The sequence below is a fragment of the Mustelus asterias genome, chromosome 9 (assembly GCF_964213995.1).
Source record: "Mustelus asterias chromosome 9, sMusAst1.hap1.1, whole genome shotgun sequence".
In the NCBI taxonomy this organism is placed as follows: domain Eukaryota; kingdom Metazoa; phylum Chordata; class Chondrichthyes; order Carcharhiniformes; family Triakidae; genus Mustelus; species Mustelus asterias.
In genome coordinates, this window is record NC_135809.1 from 132,382,937 (window position 1) to 132,403,647 (window position 20,711).

The 20,711-nt window shown below is 44.9% G+C and overlaps 1 protein-coding gene across 4 annotated transcripts in view; it reads right to left on the bottom strand.

The window, feature by feature from the left end:
- The window catches only part of LOC144499002 (low-density lipoprotein receptor-related protein 4-like), a 417,145-nt gene that overhangs the window by 42,913 nt on the left and 353,521 nt on the right, over positions 1–20,711 (bottom strand). For all 4 annotated transcript variants that reach the window (XM_078221044.1, XM_078221043.1, XM_078221042.1 and 1 more), the window contains exons 21-31: positions 19,761–19,950; positions 18,856–18,987; positions 15,772–15,912; positions 14,266–14,352; positions 12,552–12,723; positions 11,090–11,252; positions 9,301–9,526; positions 6,932–7,235; positions 4,202–4,420; positions 2,485–2,619; positions 488–596 (exon numbers count right to left, since the gene is read on the bottom strand). In XM_078221044.1, the coding sequence (XP_078077170.1) occupies positions 488–596; positions 2,485–2,619; positions 4,202–4,420; positions 6,932–7,235; positions 9,301–9,526; positions 11,090–11,252; positions 12,552–12,723; positions 14,266–14,352; positions 15,772–15,912; positions 18,856–18,987; positions 19,761–19,950 (1,878 nt within the window). The remainder of the gene's footprint in view (positions 1–487; positions 597–2,484; positions 2,620–4,201; positions 4,421–6,931; positions 7,236–9,300; positions 9,527–11,089; positions 11,253–12,551; positions 12,724–14,265; positions 14,353–15,771; positions 15,913–18,855; positions 18,988–19,760; positions 19,951–20,711) is intronic.

Sequence of the window (20,711 nt, forward strand, 5' to 3'; positions counted from 1 at the left end):
TGGGCTGAATTAAACAAGGCGGCAAGTTCCACACTTTCCAGAGCTTCAGGATGGATGCATGGGGTGGGGAAGAGGGGGTGAAAGGCCAACCTTTCCCAGGGGAGGGGAGAGTGGGTAAAACCTTAGAGGAGGCCACTGAAGGGGCTCGGGGCCCAATAAGGGGTCCTTCCCCTACCAGACAGGGTGCTTAGCTCCTCTCTTTCAGCCCTTCAGTGGGTGCTAATTGCTTCCTTAAGGGACTCATTTTGCCTCTGCTGTGGATATAATTGCAGTGGGGGCACAGGCGGGTGGGTGGGCAGCCGTCACTGGATTTAACTATCACCCTTCCTTCAAATTCACTGGTGCAGGAACCTTAATTCCACCCTGATGTCCATCTTGTTCTTTCGTGTTACTGGCATTGTGTGTTTGTATTCTCTGTCACTTTCAACCTTGTTTCGACTCTCTGAAAGTACAGATCTTGATGGATTGTTAACAAGGTGTTCCTTACCTGAGTTAAGGCAAAGGGATGTGTAACTTGGCCAACCAGAACTTGGCGTAGTTTTCCATTTAAATCACAACTTTCTATTCTGTCTAAGTGAGCGTCCACCCAGTAGATCCTGTCAGGAAAGATTTCTATTGATTAAGATTAAATTTCAGATTGCTTACTGTATACATAGCCCGAGGGTGTGAGGAAATTTTTATTTTTTAACATTTCTGACCTTTACTGTGATATTCTGTGCAACAAGATCGTGGGGGGTATATGTGTGTCTGTGTGTTTGACTAATTTAGTTAAACTGGGGACTGAGTGTTTATGGAATCAAGACAATCAAAGGGGTTAGGTGTGAAAGCCAGGAATTTGAAGTGAAAAGGGCCAGGTTGTTCCACACGTAAACACAACAGGGATAGAAATGTGCATTAGGAGATAAGGGAGGGTTTGGATTTTTAGTTGTTGAATCCCAAAGGGGGGGGGTAAGGAGTTTACAACCTAGAAATGGGCATAAATAAATCCGGCAAAGTTTAACCCACAAGTGGAGGCCATAAGAAGAATACAAAAGATCTTTATATCCTGGGAAAGGTAAATTTTAAATGAGGATCAGAACAATGGGAAAAGATGAAAAAGAAATAAAGCATTTAAAGTGAGATTGGGAGTTGTATTGAGGTATAGCTGTGTAACATCTCCTGAAGAGAGTGATCTGTGCTGGGACAGAACAGTAAGCATGTGAAGTGAGCTGTCTTCAGCCATCCCACAGAAGTGTCTGTCTGTTCCAGAAAGAAAGGTTTTAGTTTAAAATCTTGAATTTTCACAACCGAGGGAGAGAGAGAGAGAAACCCTGTGAAATTCCTCCCCTACAGCAACAGAGCATTGTGACATGTTGCTGGAATTATATAGATTAAATATCTATAAGGACTATTGCATAAAGGGATATTTATTTGTGAGTTCAACCAAGTAAGAAGCTATTGGGGAATAGTTCTGTAAGAGCAATATTAACTGTGTAAATGTAATCATGTGGGCTTAAGTTTTCTTTTGTTAATAAATGTTTTAATTTTAATATTTAAAATTTCCAAAAGCTTGACTGGAGTTAGTGACTCCTCGGAATTAGTGACTCCTGACTTAGTACATGTATTTTCTTGTGGTAAAACACAGACAGAAAACAGTTGTGATCGCTTGTCAAGTTTCCCTTTCTGGGATTCCGCTCACACGGCACTTACTATCTACCGGATCAGAACGGTGATTGGGGCGGGGGTGGGAAGAAGAAAAAAAACAGAAGGACTGTTCATAATCCCCAATTTAACATCATAAGTTCATAAATTCACAAAATATAGGAGCAGAATTAGGCCATTCGGCCCATTGAGACTGCTCTGCCATTCAATCATGGCTGATATGCTCCTCGTCCCCATTTTCCTGCCCTCTCCCCATAACCCTTCAACCCATTACCAATTAAAAATCTGTCTAACTCCTCCTTAAATTTACTCACTGTCCCAGCATTTCCCGCACTTTGGGGTAACAAATTCCACAGATTCACAACCCTTTGGGAGAAGTAGTTTCTCCTCAACTCTGTTTTAAATTTGCTCCCCCTTTATCCTATGACTATGTCCTAGGTTGCCCCACAACAGGAAGCATCTGCTCCACGTCTACTTTATCCATACCTTTTATCATCTTGTATACCTCAATTTGATCTCTCTTCATTCTTCTAAATTCCAGAGAGTTTCGGCCTAAACTGTTCAATCAGTGGAAAACTATCACCCAACTGTATCACACTGCAGTTGTATGAATTCAGTAATTCCCATGTCCCACAAACCACATTCAAAGGCGATCAGAGTGCTACTTTACTGTAACATTGAATGACTCTGATTAACCTTACAATGTTAGTAAAAGAGATTACTGGCAGATCGCCAGGATAAAATAAAGCTTTCCTTCACAATCTATGCAGCTTCATTAAATTTCTCCTTACACACTGATTATCTCATGGCCATTTTTCATATCTTTGCTTTTTCGTAGCTCACCTTCTTGTATCATAATCCAAGGTCAGGCCATTAGGCCATCCCAAATCAGTATTAATAAGGACCTTCCGATCTGTGCCATCCAACTGTGCACGCTCAATTTTGGCAAGATTTCCCCAGTCTGTCCAGAAGAGATACCTAGCAGAACATAAGAATAATGTTCATATTTTTATATTTAAATGGCTTGCTTTACAGGAACATTTAATTTCAGTTCTTTTAAACAGCTCTGTTAAAACGTGAAACATCACTTTTGTCAACTGCTTACACTCCAGGTCAACAATGTGATGACACACTCAGAGACTGCCTAGCACTGGGGGCGGATTCACCTTGGGATTTCGCTTAACCTGAATCATGGGGTAAAGGTTGATGTTTTCACCTTTGTTCCTATGACCACGATAAGAGGCCTAACACAGAGGCTCAGAAAGAAGGAAAATGTTTCTTTAAAAGTTGGGCATATTTTACTGAAATATCTAATATGGCAGATTTCAGATGTTCTTACTTTTGAATTGATATTGGAAAGACTGTGGGAGGAGATGCCCCCCTGGATCTCTTGTGGTGGGACTATGCCGTGCTCCACTTAAAGTATCTGCCCAGACAATTTCCAGCTCTGATAAACTTGGTTGAATTTAAGTTGATTGGAATTGAAGGTTACCATAGAATCATGCAATATCATAAATCCCTACAGTGTAGAAGGAGGCCATTCGGCCCATCGAGTCTGCACTGACTCTCCAACAGAGTATCTTACCCAAACCCACTCCCCACCCTATCCCTGCAACCCCATGCATTTACCATAGTCAATTCCCTTAACCTACAAAGCTTTGGACACTAACGGGCAATTTAGCATGGCTAATCCACCTAACCTGCATATCTTTGGACTGTGGGAGGAAACCCACGCAAACACGGGGAGAACATGCAAACTCCACACAGTCACTCGAGGCAGGAATTGGATCTGGGTCCCTGGTGTTGTGAGGCAGCAGTGCCAATTACTGTGCCACTGTGCCACTTGTGGTGAATCACTAAATGTCCAGATAGATCTTGGTTCACTTTCTTAAGCGATTGAAGAAAATTAACCCATTTGTCTCAAATTTATGTGGGTAGTAGCAAGATACGGTGAAGTCATACCCAGAGTTGAGAAAACATTTGACCTGTTCCCTATTCTTATATTAACAACTTTCTTTCCCTTTGTTCTTTTATGGGATTGGGGGAGTCACTGGCAAGGCCAGCATTTATCAGCCATCCCTAATTTCCCTTGAAACGGAGTGGCTTGATGGGCCATTTCAGTGGGGAATTGAGACCACATTTGAGACAACTGTCAACCACATTGCTGTGGCTCTGGAGTCACATGTAGGCCAGACTGGATAAGGATGGCAGATTTCCTTCCCTAAAAGACATGGGTGAACCAGATGGGTTTTTACAAAGATCAATGATCGTTGTCATGGTCACCATCAATGAGATTAGGTTTATATTCCAGATTTATTGATTGAATTGAAATACTAACAGCTGCTGAGGTGGGATTTGAATCCATGTCCCCAGAGCCTCTTCCTCTGGATTACCAGTCCAGTGATATGACCAGTAGCCACCATTTCATTCTAAGTATCATTCCATTTTAGAAAGTAGGTGGATGTTGTTTTAGTATGGTTATAAGGAATGTGACATCGCTAGACAAAATGTCAACCTCCTATTGAACAGGACCCTGGTCCTCCAAAGAAGATTTGCTTACCCTTTTCTAGGGAATACAGCAATTGCCCTTGGTTCATCCAGGCTGTTGTTGATGAGCACTTTCCGGCAGTTTCCATCAAGCCAGGACACTTCAATGGTATTCCTGCCAGTGTCCGTCCAGTAGAGATTCCTTGCTACCCAGTCAATGGCCAAACCATCAGTTGTTTTTAAACCCTGACCAATGACTGTCACCATTCCACTGCCATTGAGGTTGGCACTTCTGAGGAGACAAAAAGCATTGTTTACATTACAAAGGCTAGAGTCTGTGGAGAAACAGAGGAATTTGGATGTCCGATCTCTACTTAGATTTCGTGAGAAGACGGCAGCTGGAAGAATTGCTCTAGCTCATGGGAGAAATCTGTCGTGGTCCTCACAAAGCCTTGTGACAGAAAGCAGTCAGCAGTTTTAGCTTGAGGAGCTGTGGGAAAGACATCTAGATATCTGCCTGAACAAGGGACGGAGGCATCCACAGTCCTGAGATTGGTAAAGAAATTGGTAGCCAAAAGCTAAGGAAAGGACCAACATAGAGTCTTACCTTGAGGAATAGCTGGAGTACGAAGGAGAATTACAATAAATTCCATAGAGCTGTGGCATGCTTTTGGGTGGGTCCTACTGAGTTTATAGCTTAAGTCTTTATAAGATATGGTGTTAAGTTAGTGGTGCTCGCTCTGGGTGGGTCAGTGCAATAGTTACCCAGAGAAAAGTTAGAAGAATTGAAAGCACTTTTAGCTTCTAAATAACTATAGCACTGATCCACCCCAAATTCCCACAGAACTCCATCCAACCCCAAGGCATCCTCCCCACCCCCAGGCTATCCCCCCAGCCCCTTCACTCACAGGGTTGTGAATCTTTGTATTCTTGACCCAATTCTGCCCCCCCCCCCGCCCCGAGTCTCTGAGGGAATCGTAGGAATATGGAGAGAGGCAGGAAAATGGAGTTGAAGCCATCATCATATTGAATAGCAGAATAGGTTTGATGGGCTGAATGGCCTACTGCTCCTATCTCTTATGTTCTGAGAGGGTAGAATCTCCTGATTTTGCACCAAGATATACTGCATTGAGGAAGAAATATCAGAAACATTGGTGGGATTCAAGCACACGCCTGTTCAAGAACTTGTTCAACTTTCTGTTGCTAATTTATACTCGGGGAAATCTGATAGGTACCTTTGCAGACGTGTGGTTCAAAGGGGACAGTTTCCCGGTCTGTGTTTTACGCGGGCCGGGGTGCCTGACACCAAGAAAATCTCCCCTCATTGCTTTGAATGAAAATCTCTCGCCTTAACTGCACTGTCAGCGGATTGCAGACAGAACATTATTTTTCCCCTTCCTTAACCAGAGGCGCTGTGGTCATTGACAAATCCTCCTCTCGACTGAGATCAGGTCACACAATAAATATTAATCCGGAGACAATTCAGGTCTTTTTGGCTCAAGGATAAACTCCTTAAGAATGAAATTATAAAAACCAGCACAGTGAGATGATGCAATTTTGTTTTGTCACTAGGCAATCTTTTAGTGTGTTCTTATTGTACTTTTCCTGCCTTTCTGAGGGACTCTCTCAAACAGAGTAAAAACAAAGCACATTATTATTTAATTTAAAAAAAATTCATTCATGGGACATGGGCGTCGCTGGTTGGCCAGCATTTGTTGCCCATCCCTGGTTGCCCTTGGAGAGCAGTTGAGAGTCAACCACACTGCTGTGACTCTGGAGTCACGTGTAGGCCAGACCGGGTAAGGACAGCAGATTTTCTTCCCTAAAGAACATTAGTGAACCAGATGGGTTTTTCTGACAATCGATAATGGTTTCATGGTCACCAGTAGATTCTTAATGCCAGATATTTTTTATTGAATTCAAATTCCATCATCTGCCGTGGTGGGATTCGAACCCAGGTCCCCAGAACATTAGCTGAGTTTTTGGATTAATAGTCTAGTGATAATCTCCCCTGTATCACCTCCCCTGTTTACATCCCAAACCCCAAATCCTGACAAACGCAGCAAGGTTGCAGTGCTCTGATTGGACACTAAGTAAAGTGTTCTGTAATCAGGTGTCTGTGTAACAGAATCTGGGCTCAACTTCCACCTGCCCCTTTCCCAGGAAGAAAATTCTCATCTTCATTAGGCACATTTCCTAGCAGAATGTTGAATTCAGTGTGTGAGAATTGGAGTCAGGGAAGGCAAGGGAGGGAAGGGAAGAGTCAGGAATGGGCCACGTGCAGGCGAGGGAGGGGTAGAAATTGGAAAGAAAAAGGTCGATGGACTTCTTTAGTTCAGGGTGAGAGCAGGAAACAGCAACAACGCAGACATTCGCTGTTCATAGGGTTAATACTAGTGTGTACTATCTACAAGATGCACTGCAGAAACCCACTGAAGATCCTTAGACAGCATCTTCCAAACTCACGACCACTTCCATCTTGACGGACAAGGGCAGCAGATAAATGGGAACACCACCACCTGCAAGTTCCCCTCCAAGCCACTCACCGTCCTGACTTGGAAATACATCGCCGCTCATTCACAGTCGTTGGGTCAAAATCCTGGAATTCCCTCCCTAACGGCATTGTAGATTAACCCACAGCACATGGACAGCAGCGATTCAAGAAGGCAGCTCACCACCACCTTCTCAAGGGGCAACTAGGGATGGGCAATAAATGCTGGCCCAGCCAGCGATGCCCATGTCCCACGAATGAATAAAAAAAATGACATTGAGTTGTGACTCACTGACAACGCTACATCATTACCTGATCACATCCAGGTAGACATCTGTATAATAAACCTTCATCTCCACACTGTCATAATCCAGGGAAATGACGTTATGTAACTCAGGAACTGGAACATGCACATCCGTGTAATCGATTGTATCCAGAGAGATCCGGCGAATGCTGCCTCGGCTGGAGAAGAGGAGATAGGTCTCGGGGGCATTGTCACAGGTCCTCCCGTCGCTCTTCATTTGGATTCCAGTTGGGCAGGCGCAGGTGATGCCGCTGGGTCGTGGCAGGCAGAGGTGGCTGCAGCCCCCATTCCTGACACTACACTTGTTAAAACCTGCGTAGGAACAAAGCAAAACGTCTTTCAACAGAGTGCGGAAGCATCTATTCAGCTGGATTCTGAGGATGACGAGTGAACCATTAGACGGGAAGCAAGTGTACCTGGAATTCAACCAATTCCCATCAACACTTCACTCTTCGTAAATCAAAGTCATCCAATTTGAATTGTTGGATAAAACAAATTGAATTTGCTTATTGTAACTTTTTAATCCAATGGTTTAATTTCAATTTCTGAAGAACTCAAATTATTTTCGGTGAAAAATGACTGAGTTATCAACATTTGGCAGTAATATTTTTGTCACTTCGCAAATAAAATTCTATCACATAATTGCAGCATGGTGGCACAGTGGTTAGCACTGCTGCCTCACAGCGCCAGTGACCCAAGTTCAATTCTGGCCTTGGGTGACTGTCTGCATGGAGTTTGCACATTCTCTGCGTGGGTTTCCTCCAGGTGCTCCGGTTTCCTCCCACAGTCCAAAGATGTGCAGGTTAGGTAGATTGACCAGTTGCCCAGAACACTGTCTGCTAGAAAATGTCCAGGTAAATATGTGGGGTTCCGTGGATAGGGCCTGGGTGGAATTGTTGTCGGTGCAGGCTCAATGGGCCGAATGGCCACCTTCTTAACTGTAGGGATTCTATGATCTTATTCTGTTCAAGCACAGGGGGTTGTCACAGGGTGTACCCACTGGCTGGCCAGTGGATGGAATGATTACACTGCGTGGCTGATGGCACCAGTGACAGGGTCAGTGACATGGGTCTCATAGAGCATTACTGAACGGAAGCTAACAGGATGGGCTGGGAAGTGGGAAATCCAGCAGGGGTCCTACATGGAGACGCTTACAGTGGATAAGAGGGAGAAAAGGGATCTGCGGTGGGGCCATAGAGGGACTGCTAGTTGTCTTGTAAATATTTTTGGGGTCAGAAAGAACTCTCACCCAATTCTCAGCCCTACAGGAAAAAGCAGCACCACAGTTATTTCCTTCATTTTTTTTGGAGCAACATTCAAGAGTCCCTCTAAGGCCCAGCCAAACAACGTTCAATTGCATTGAGCAGAGCAAACGAATAATAGTCAAGATTCGAACCATTTCCAGCTGTTACACAGCAAGATCCTAGAGTTTTATAGCACAAAAAGGGGCTTTTCGGCCCATCATGTTTGCACCAGCCATCAAGCACCTATCTATTCTAATCCGATCTTTCAGCACTTGCTCTGTAGCTTTGCACGCTATGGCATTTCAAGTGCTGATCTACCATACTTTCAGGCAGTGAGTTCCAGATTCCCGCCAGCCTCTGGGTGAAAAAGCTTTCCCTCAATCTCCTCTAAATCCCCTGTCCCTTATCTTAAATCTATACCCCTGGTTAATAGAGTCATAGAGGTTTACAGCACGGAAACAGGCCCTTCGGCCCAACTTGTCCATGCCGCCCAGTTTTACCATTATGTTAGTCCCAATTGCCCGCGTTTGGCCTATATCCCTTTATACCAAGGGGAAAAGTTTCTTCCTATCTACCCTATCTATTTCCTTCATAAGTTTGTACACTTCAATCAGGTTCCCCCTCAGCCTTCTCTGCTCTAAAGAAAACAACCCCAGCCTAACCAACCTCTCTTCATAGTTGAAACGCTCCAGCCCAGGCAATATCTGATGAATCTCCTCTGCACCCTCTCTGGTGCAGTCACATCCTTCCTATAGTGTGGCGACCAGAACTGCACACAGTACTCTAGCTGTGGCCTAACCAGCGTTTTAAACAGCTCCATCATAACCTCCCTGCTCTTATATTCTATACCTTGGCTAATAAAGTCAAGAATCCCATATGACTACTTAACCACCCTACCCACCTGTCCATGCACCCCAAGGTCTTTCTGATCCTCTGTACTTCCTAGCGTCCTACTGTTCATTGTGTATTCCCTCGTCTTGTTCGTCCTCTCAAAACACATCACCTCCCATTTTTCTGGGTTAAATTCCATTTGCCACTGCTCTGCCTATCTGACCAGAGACTCTAACCCTCGACATACATTGAGTAGAATCTTAACTAGTGAGAAACGCACTAAAATATCAAGCGTTACATACCAACAGGTCGAATTCTGTCAATAGCTTGAATGTCCATTAGCCCTGGCAAGTTGCCCCGCACTGTAATGATGTCACCACCTGTGTTTTTGTCAGCTCGCTGGATGCTGCGGGTTTGCCAGTCCGTCCAGTAAATGTGGGGGTCCAGCAAGGTCAGGCCATAGGGGTGCTGGACTGGGGTGATCAGAGTCCGTCGCTCACCACCATTCAGGTCAGCTGCCTCGATTCGCTGCGCAAACAAATCAATAAACACCATCAACTGCATCAGATTTCTCCTCACACACAGCTCTTTATACAACCAGACAAGAAGGATGTCACAGCAAAGTACAGGAAATAATCGACACATTAGCAGCTTCCACTCAGAGTTTTGTCCAGGTTGAATACAGATTATAATAAGGGCAATTAAAGTAAAGTTTATTTATTAGTCAGTTGGGGATGGACAATCGCTGTGACCCAGCAATTAGTGCTCACATTCCCGCAAATAAATAATTTAAAAAATGATAACTATTGAGGAACATCCAATGGCCGGGATTTTCCGTTCCCGACCAGGATTTTCCGTTCCCGACCAGGATTTTCCATTCCCGACCAGGATTTTCTGTTCTCGACCGAGACAGGCAGGTTTGGCAATGTGAGTGGAAAATCTCGTGAGAACAATCAAACCACGTTTCACGTCAGTGTGAGTGCGTGACGCGATTGTACTCGCAGTCCCCTCAGTGACGTCGGAAATGCCATTTGCATTAATTAGCTTATCATTATCAGGCTGCGACACCTGAATCATTCCCCCAACCCCTCCACCCGTCAGAATAAACATCCTCTTCAGTGTGAGGGCGGGACCATGTGAAACCAGACTGGTCTCCCAAGCTGTGCACTGAGAGAGCAGTGCGTCGCTCAGGGGAAGATGTCTGGGCATTACCTGGATACTGTCTGTGTGCGTGGGGGCAGTGCCCAGGGGAGGGAGCGGGAAGGATGAACTCCTTCACGCTCGGCTGACCTTTAAAAATGGTGCCCCTATCCCTGAGGAATAGGTTGCAAGTGGGACGGGCGAATCAGACGCCACTCCGCTCGTGATAAATCAGGCCCCTCGATTTTTTTTTATTTATAAGTGTGGGATTATATGGCGAAGAAAGCTGCCTTTGATCCATATGAAATAGGAGCAGACGTAGGCCATTCGGCCCCTCAAGCATGTTCGGCCATTCAATGGGATCATGGCTGATCCGACATTCCTCATGTCCACTTTCCTGCCCTTTCCCCATAACTCTTGATTCCTTTACTGTTCAAAAATCTATCTATCTCAGCCTTAATTACAAGGACTCTGCCCCACAGCTCTCTGTGGGAAGGAGCTCCAAAGACTCACAACCCACTGAGAGAAGAAATTCCTCCTCAGCTCAGTCTTAAACTGGCGCCCCTTTATTCTGAGACTGTGCCCTCTGGTCCCAGACTCTCCCATGAGGGGAAACATCCTCTCAGCATCTACTCTGTCAAGGCCTTTACGAATCCTATATCACTGCCGGCAGCTCCAACACCGCTCGTCCTGCCCACCATTAGTCTTTGCCAATATCTGGGAAAAGCCAGCCCAGTGTTATTCCAGAGATTCGGCGCTATTTTAATATCACAACTAGGCATTGGGAGTAATCTCATAGTGACAACATCCATTTAAATACACTTTGGGCAAATATTGTAAATATTTACAATACACTTGCTCTCTCTCGCTCACACACACACACACACATACACACACTACATATATAATATATTGTCTGTACTGATACTGATACAGAAAGATTCTATGTACCTCCGTGTGTGCATCAGCCCACAGGAGCCTGGAGCCCACTTTGTCAATGGCCAGACCGTTAGGCCATCCCAGGTTACTATTGATTAGAACCATTCTGTCTGACCCGTCCATTGCAGCACGTTCCAGTTTGGCATGTTCCCCCCAGTCTGTCCAGTACATGAATCTAGCAAAATACAACAGGAATAGATCAGTAATCAGCATCAGAACGGTGTAATATTAGATAACAACCCTTTCTGCCTAAAGGGATGCAGTTTGAATGATTTGTGTATTGGTTCACAGTAATCTTACTATTAGGGGGATGAGGAGATTTATGCTCTTAAACGGATTAACAACCCTATTACAATAGCAACAGCTATAATTTCCTGCAATTAGCCACTGTGTTAAAAGAGCAGAGAATGACATGAAGAACTTGGATTTATATTGTATCTTTCACACCCTGAGAATGTAGAAAAGTATTTCACAGCCAATGAATTACTTCTTTTTTGAGCTGCAGATACTGTTATTATCCTGGGTTCAGTGCTAACAGTCTTGGCTCCCAATCAAAGGAAATGGGTTCAAGTCTCAGGCCCGGCCTTGAGCATATAAACTAGGCTGATGCCTTTAGTGCAATACCGTGGCAGTGCTGCATTGTCAGAGGTGCCGTTTTCCACCTAACCCGCACATCTTTGGACACTGAGGGGCAATTTAGCATGGCCAATCCACTAAACTGCACATCTTTGGACACTAAGGAGCAATTTAGCATGGCCAATCCACTAAACTGCACATCTTTGGACACTAAGGAGCAATTTAGCATGGCCAATCCACCTAACCTGCACATCTTTGGACATTAAGGGTCAATTTAGCATGGCCAATCCACTAACCTGCACATCTTTGGACATTAAGGGTCAATTTAGCATGGCCAATCCACCTAGCTTGCACATCTTTGGACACTAAGGAGCAATTTAGCATGGCCAATCCACTAACCTGCACATCTTTGGACTGTGGGAGTCCCTAATTAGACAGGGACAGGGTTAAAATCTCATCAGGAAGATGGCATGTCTGACAATAAAGCACCCCACATTACAGCACTGAAGAGCAGGCCCCGATTATGAGCTCAAGGTCTGGAGATAATGAGGTGCTGGAGCCAGATTATAAACACTGGAGTGCCAGCTTGAACCTTCTGCCTGAGAGACAAGACTGCGACTGACTCAGGCAAGCTGACACCTTGGCCAAGCATCACTAACAATCAGAGCACGGTGACGGGACTGGAATATTTAGGGCAGCTTTCTTCGCGTTCTTCAGCTTCCTGAGTGCGACTCAGTACAAGGAGACCGGCGGACGGGGTAATAAAACAAATCCACACGCCACTTAAACAGAGTTCATTTCTGATACTTTGATTTATGTTATATACAAAAGTGAGATGACAATAAGAAATTGAAGAAGTTGCCACACATTTGAGCAGGTTCTCAATCGGCCTACACACCCTTTCTCATGGTGAAGGGCAATGGCTCGCGGGCTGTCCAAATTCTGCCAAATCAGAACTTTCCTCATTGTTCCGTCCAAGTTCGCCACTTCAATCCGGTTCGTCCCCGTGTCAGTCCAGTATATCTTACGGCCAGTTGCATCCACTGCCAGTCCATCAGTTGTCATCAGTCCTGAGAAAACACCATCTGTAAAACACACCCTTCTAACAAGAGCTTATTTTCCAATAATTACTGCACTGCTCTCACCTCCAATAGCAAACGTGTCCTGAGTGAACATTGCTATTGAGAAAACCAAGCTATTATATCATGTTAAAACAGCTTGCTTGCACAGAGATGCGAATCAATCTGGTGCCACATTGCTGTCAGGCATTGACAGCGCGTGCATACCAAAACACAGCTGGGAAGCACAAATTGTGGCTGATTTGTATGATTTTTGGACACAATGCAATTCTACAGTTTAAAGTTTAAACAGTTTAATGTGTCACAGGCAAGCTTACATTAATTAACACTGCAATGAAGTTACTGTGAAAATCCCCTAGTCGCCACACTCCGGCACCTGTTCGGGTTACACTGAGGGAGAATTTAGCATGGCCGATGCGCCTAACCAGCACGTCTTTCGGACTATGGGAGGAAACCGGAGCACCCGGAGGAAACCCATGCAGACACGGGGAGAACGTGCAGACTCCACACAGAGAGTGACCCAAGCTGGGAATTGAACCTGTGTCCCCAGCGCTGTGAAGCAGCAGTGCTAACCACGTACTTGTTATGGCCTGTTATTGGTAGAGAAACGAGAGACCCAATCAATATTGCTCCCAACAAAATGCATTTTTCACAGCCCTCCCTCAGACTTTGGGCAGCATTTACCGGAAGCGATGGTGGTGTTTCCTGCCAGCTAGCGAGCTGTCAAGAGCCTTGCATCACCTCGTTCTGCTAAATTCAAATGTCACCATCTGCCACGGTGGGATTCGAACAGAGCATTAGCCTGACTCTCTGGATTGCGAGTTCAATGATGACACCACTGTGCCGTGACCTCCCCGGGTCACCTCTTTTTGGGAAGGACCCCTGAATCAAGTGTCAATCAGTGATTTGACAGGCCGGGAGTGGGCCCTCCCCAGGATCAAGGGATGTCCCGCCAGCAAATCAGAGGCCAATGGCTGTCATTGCTCAGCAGCACCGCCAGGAAGGTTGTGGCCACTTCTGGTATTACTCCCATTCAAGGCCGAGGATTGTTGATGTAGGCAGACCATGAGGAGGGTGGGGGGGGGCAGTTGGCAGCAACGGCAGGCATGACTCAGCAGACCCTCCCCTCACACATCCCATTCCCTATGCCATGCCCTTTGATCAGGCACTGAGTGCCTGACAACAATAGACAGCTCCCCTTCCCCCCCCTCCACCCAATGAAAGCCCACACACAGCCCCAACATGGATTCCTTTTCTGGGATCCCTGCATGACCAGCCCTCTGCCTGCCGCTGCCTGAATCGGCAGGGGGGCCGTTCACAGGCCTTGCCGTCACGGGCTTCAACAGGGCAGAGGCAGGAAGGCAGGTCCTCACCTCTCACTCTGCACCCCAATTAATGTCACCCCCACCCCTGCCAACACCTGTCCCAGCCATCAGAGTCCGCACAGGGGAAGGCACTAAATTCTGCCCACTGTTCTGCAGAGGTTCTGGTGAATCTCTGTATGAGATGCGCCGACTCGTTCTGACCCCTCACCTGTCGTTACAATGTCTTCCTGCTGTGACCCGTTCAGGTTGGCCCTGCTGATTTTATTCAGCGTGCTGTCCGACCAATACACTTTCCCTGGAGTAAAAAGACAATGCTTCAGTTCTGCTGGTGAGCGAGTCAATTTGTGGAAGGTCCAATGACCCTCTTGTTTGTTCATATTTATATATATTTCACTCACAGGATGACAAGGCTCACCGTGAAAGTTCACTGAGGTTGCAAAACCGAAACGATAGTCGGCAAAAACAATTTTGTCCAAACGGGAGTTAAATCAAAGTTGACAACCAATTAATTCTGACATATTTTCAACTTAAGCTTTGTTGTGAAACAGTTTTGACAATGCAACTTTGGATTTTTAGGACGGAATTTTCCTGTCCCACTTGCCATAGCGGGCAGGACACAGATCATGCAGAGGTCATAGAATCATAGAATCCTACAGTGCGGAAGGAGGTCATTCGGCCCATCGAGTCTGCATCGACAACTGGGCTGAAAGTAAGTAAGTCACAAGCCCAGACTATTGAAAAAGTTTACTATTATAGGGGTAAAACTTCCAGTCCCGTCCCGCCCACCACGGGAATCATTACGGGCAAGGCGGAAAATGTGTCGGATCATTTAGAGGACTGTTGACCACAGGTGGGAATTCCCGGTCTCGGGACGGGTGCGACCGGAAAATTCCATCCACAGTCCTTGGTCTAATTTTACACGTGAATTTATTCAGAGAAGGAAGTTCTAATTCCGTTAAAGCCTTTGTTGAAAGAATAACTAGAATCCTGTAATTAAAATAATTACTTTCATAGAATCCCTACAATGTACAAGCAGGCCATTTGGCCCATCGAGTCTGCACTGACTCTCTGAGAGCATCCCACCCTATTCCCGCAACATGACGTATTTACCCTGGTAATCCCCCTAACCTACACATCTTTGGACACTAAGGGGTAATTTAGCATGGCCAATCCACCTAACCCGCACATATCTGGACTGTGGGAGGAAACCGGAGCACTCGGAGGAAACCCACACAGACACGGGGAGAATGTGCAAACATCATAGTCACCCAAGGCTGGAATTGAACCCGGGTCCCTGGCGCTGTGAGGCAGCAGTGCTAACCACTGTGCTACCCTGCTGCCACTGTTACAAAAAAGGATATTAACTTGACCGTGGAGGCTTTGTGGGTCTCTGCTAGCATTAATTGGTATATTCATTTCTTGGTTTGATAGATTTTTGGATACTAAGGGAATCTAGGGGTGTGGAGTTAGTGTGGGAAGGTGTTGCTGTGATAGATGATCAGCCACAATTTTACTGAATAACAGGGCAGCAAAGAGGGGCTGAGTGGCCTAATTCTACCCCCACGTCCTCAAATCTCGACAGTCAAACAAAGTACAACTCTAGCTTAGGTTTGGCAATGGGAAAGCAATGAATAAATCAATAATTCAGTGATGTTCATTCATTCATTTCTCAATAAGGTGTCAGTACAAAGCATTCACATCAATTAAAGTTCACCTTCTTTGGGATCCACACCAATTGCAATGGTATTTTTCATTGATCCATTGACGGGCATCACCACATCAGCAAAGTAAGGAATATCGAGGGACACCATTCGAATATCAGTTCTCCGTGCAAATATGAGGAAGCTAGTCATACCTGAAATCACGTGGAAAAAGCAGTTCATGTAAAAGAATCGCACAGTTACATGAAAAAAAATTCCTAAACTATTCAATAATCTTTTAAAGTAAAGTTTATTTATTAGTCACAAGTAGGCTTAGATTAACACTGCAATGAAGTTACTGTGAAAACCCCCTAGACGCCACACTCTGGTGCCTGTTCGGGTACGCTGAGGGAGAATTTAGCATGGCCAATGCACCCTAACCAGCACGTCTTTCAAACTGTGGGAGGAAACTGGAGCATTCAGAGGAAACCCACACAGACATGGGGAGAATGCGCAAACTCCACACAGACAGTGACCCAAGCCGGGAAGCGAACCCGGGTTCCTAACGCTGTGAAGCAGTAGTGCCACTGTGCCACCGTGCCGCCTCACTGTGTGATGACACTGTGCCTTTACAAAATATATTTATATCACGTTTCTTGTAAGAGGCAGTGTTTCGTTGCAGGGAGTTGATTTGTTTGAAGAAACACGCAGCTCCCTGCTGAGACTGTAGGATAATAACTCATTTCAGCTAATGGTGTGTTTGTGTAAACAGAGTTAATGCATTTGTGTTTATTTGTTTTTCTTCCCCTTGGGGTTTCAGAGTAGAGTTTTTGATTAGCTTGATTGACAGAGATAAAGTCATGAATCTAATGGGAAGAGCTAAGCTTGCAGGGAAAAACACAGTTTCTCTTTCTTTTTTTAAAACAAGCAGTCACTGCCTGATTCTGAAAGAAACAAAACGCATCTTTTTGTCTTTCTCTGGAGGTTGCCTGGGTGCTCAGGGGCTGGCAACCGAAGTACAAATATGTAAGTCTATGTTTTGATAACTGATTTGAAGAGGGTTTTTCATCCTGTAAGAGGAATATTGCTTGAATTGGAACTCAGAGGGATAGGTTAGCAGTTAAGGATTGTATCTTGTCATGTTTAAGTATTGTTCAATTGTTAAATGTTAATCTAGCTCATTTGTTATAGTTGAACTATATTGTTAAATTAAGTTTGTTTTGATAAAAGCTTCCCAGTTCGTCAGTAAAATCACACCTGGCGTGAAACATCATATCCCCACATTACTGCCAAAAACCAGATTGTTGGGGTCCAATCTAACTTCATGACTTAGCTTGGGGTTTCTGATCCATACCCTAACCCTAGTCACTAAAATACCTCACTGAAGAGGCAATGCTATTCTTTCAGGAGCAGGCTGCTACCTGGCTGTTTGAAATGTTTATTCTAGTCACTGGGCCCTCCACATGACAGTTCCCAATGTCAGAGTTAACTCCCAAGCCTGGCTGTAAAGACAACATGGAGTCTAGACATGGAGACTAGAAAGTGTTTGCTGCTCATTACAGAACTTACTTCTATACTCTCACACAATCTCTCCCCACTGCGCGCTGACTCTACTTTATATACACATCTGAGTATAATTAACTCATTAATACTCAATACCTGTTCACCTTATTACAAAGAACAAAGAACAATACAGCACAGGAACAGGCCCTTCGGCCCTCCAAGCCTGCGCCGCTCCCTGGTCCAACTAGACCATTCGTTTGTATCCCTCCATTCCCACTCCGTTCATATGGCTGTCTAGATAAGTCTTAAACATTTCCAGTGTGTCCGCCTCCACCACCTTGCCTGGCAGCGCATTCCAGGCCCCCACCACCCTCTGTGTAAAATATGTCCTTCTGATATCTGTGTTAAACCTCCCCCCCCCCTTCACCTTGAACCTATGACCCCTCGTGAACGTCACCACCGACCTGGGGAAAAGCTTCCCACCGTTCACCCTATCTATGCCTTTCATAATTTTATACACCTCTATTAAGTCTCCCCTCATCCTCCGTCTTTCCAGGGAGTAAACCTTAAACTATGCATTGTTTAACATTCTGCAGGGGGAGTGCGTCATGGTGGCCATTGGCAGGCTGAGTCTGATGTGTGGACATGGCTTTAAGCTGAGATTCTTCAGTAAATCATTGGCAACTGCACCTCTTGTTGCTTCTAGAAAGATCCAGTGGATTTGACATCGCAGATTCACACGTTTCCCCAGCTCGGTGGCTGGTTCGAAAGCTGCCTCTCTCCACTGGACTAAGTGTAATCTTCCTGGGCCCTTTTCCTGCCGCCTACATCTACCCAGGAGCTGTCATGGATCAGTCACTGGCTGCAGCTGTTCCTCTCCATGGTCACTGGGGCATGGGGGAAATAGTCACGGATTATGTGAACGGAGAGGCCAAGGTGAATGGGCCTCCAAACACTGTCAGCTGTTTGCTGGCTTGTGTTACTTCAATTACCACCACATGAGGATGTGCAAGGCCATTGCGATGGTCTGGAGTCTCTCATTCTGTAAGTGAACATCCAGCTAAACCATTTTTGGTCCCGCTTTGGCTTAAAAAATATATTATATATTTCTTCATTGACAAATCCTGATAATTATTTCTTTCCAAAGAGCGGACAAAATGGAACCATTTTTCCAAGTGTATCTTTTTGAAACCTTTGTCGACACTGAACAGAGATGTTGTCTTTTGTTATCCAGTCATACTGCCTGCTTAGTAATTCAATAATACTTCCTAAAATAAAACATCCATCAACAGAACCTAATAGACACTAACACCCAAAAGCCCATGTTCTCTGCAGAATGGAAACAAAGAGCGTTATATTCACACCTAGCAACTCGAGTCACTTTGCTGGATAATAATAGCAATGTTACATCGCTATCATTACCCACTGAAGTTCAAATACAGTTCAGCTCACAGCTCAGAAGCATTTTTCAAATGAAAATCTTGAACCTTGGCACATTGCTGTGCAGAGACATCCAGCGGAGAGAAAGTTACTCCCTTTCCAGGCACTCATTATCCACCTTTTCGAAAAAATATTCAGTTCGCCCTTCGTCTGAAACAGACTTTGTTTATTTCAAATACCTTCTTCCGCCAACCTCGATGGGAGTTACAGCTTACCAGGTGCACAGGTTTTTCTGTCTGAGAGGAGGTTGATGCCAGTGGGGCACGCACAGCTGTAGGCCTTGGGCAAAGGGGCAAGGAGGCAGAGGTGACTGCAGCCACCATTGTTTATCTTACACATGGACGCCACTGTAAATAAATAAATTGAAGCATTAATCTTTTACAAATAACGCCCTAAGGCATTAGTTAAAAGGTTCATTCAATCCAGTTACAATAAACCACAGGTTACTTTGAAGCTACGTAAAGGTGGTGAAGAAAGCCTATGGCAGGCCTGCCTTCATCGGCCGGGGCATCGAAAAGTTGGCAAATTATGTTACAGTTAATAAAGCGTTGGTTAGGCCACATTGGGAATACTGTGTCCAATTCTGGTCACCACACTATCAGAGGGATGTGGAAGCTTTGAAGAGAGTGTAGAAAAGATATACCAGGGTGTTGCCTGGTATGGAGGGTATCAGCTATGAGGAGAGATTGAATAAGCTGGGATTTTCTCTCTGGAAATTCGGAGGTGGAGAGGTGACCTGATAGAAATTGATAAAATTATGAGGAGCATAGATAAGGTGACCAGTTGGAAGCTTTTTCCCAGGTCAAAAATGATGATTACAAGGGGGCACATATTCAAGGTAAGGGGGGAAAGGTTCAGTGGAGATGTGCGGGACAAGTTTTTTTACACAAAGGGTGGTGGGGGCCTGGAATGTGCTGCCATGCGAGGTGGTTGAGGCAGATACATTAGCCACATTTAAGACTTATCTGGATAGACACATGAAGAGATGGGGAATACAGGGATATAAGCGGTTGGTCTCGATAGGACAATGTGTTCGGCGCAGGCTTGGAGGTCCGAAGGGCCTTTCCTCCGTTGTTTTTTGTTCTTAGTCTACATCAGAGGTTGCCCGTTCTTTCGTTACCTGGTGTCCTGTGCCGATGGAACATGTGAATGTCCATGAGGTTTTCCAGGTTCTCTCGCAGCATCAGTCGCCCCAGGCCAGTGTTCTTATCTGCACTCTGAATGCTCTTTGACTGCCAGTCAGTCCAATAAATTTTATCTTCGTGTAGAGTCAATCCGAAAGGGTGGGGCAACTGACTACCAATCAGCACCTAGAAGAGAATCGCAACAAGCGGAGTTGGGGGGCAGACAAGACAGTTTGAATCACTTGGAATCGTTGCTGCGTTAAGCATGTGGATTTGCAACGTAATCTCGGAAGTACAAAGATACCAGGTTGAGGCAATTCGATTATAGTATAAATTTCAAAAAGCTATCCATCTATTGGAACTGGATGGTTATTCTTTGCTTTTAAGAAGCTGATGTGTTTTGTCCTGAATGAGTAACTACATTCAATTAATATTCAGTACAACTATGTTTAACTTCATGGAATGTGGGCATGTATTGGCCACATCCCAGTCAGACAACCACATTGCTGTGGCTCTGGAGTCACATGTAGTCCACTCACCTGATGAAGGAGCAGCGCTCCGAAAGCTCGTGATTCCAAATGAACCTGTCGGACTTTAACCTGGTTTTGTGAGACTTCTTACATGTAGGCCAGACCAGGTAAGGACGGCAGATTTCCTTCCCTAAAGGACATTAGTGAACCAGATGGGTTTTTACAACAATCAACAATGTTTTCATGGTCATCAGTAGACTTTTAATTCCAGAGTTTTAATGAATTCAAATTTCCCCATTTGCTGTGGTGGGATTCGAACCTGATAAATATTAAATATTTATTAAATTAACCTCTTAAATATAAGCAACAGCCACAGATGGACGGAAGCAAAATTATAATATTTCATCGCTGAGTGAAATTAATATGACAATGAAGATAATTTGAATCAATATTGTATAAAGGCCTTGTGGTATTATC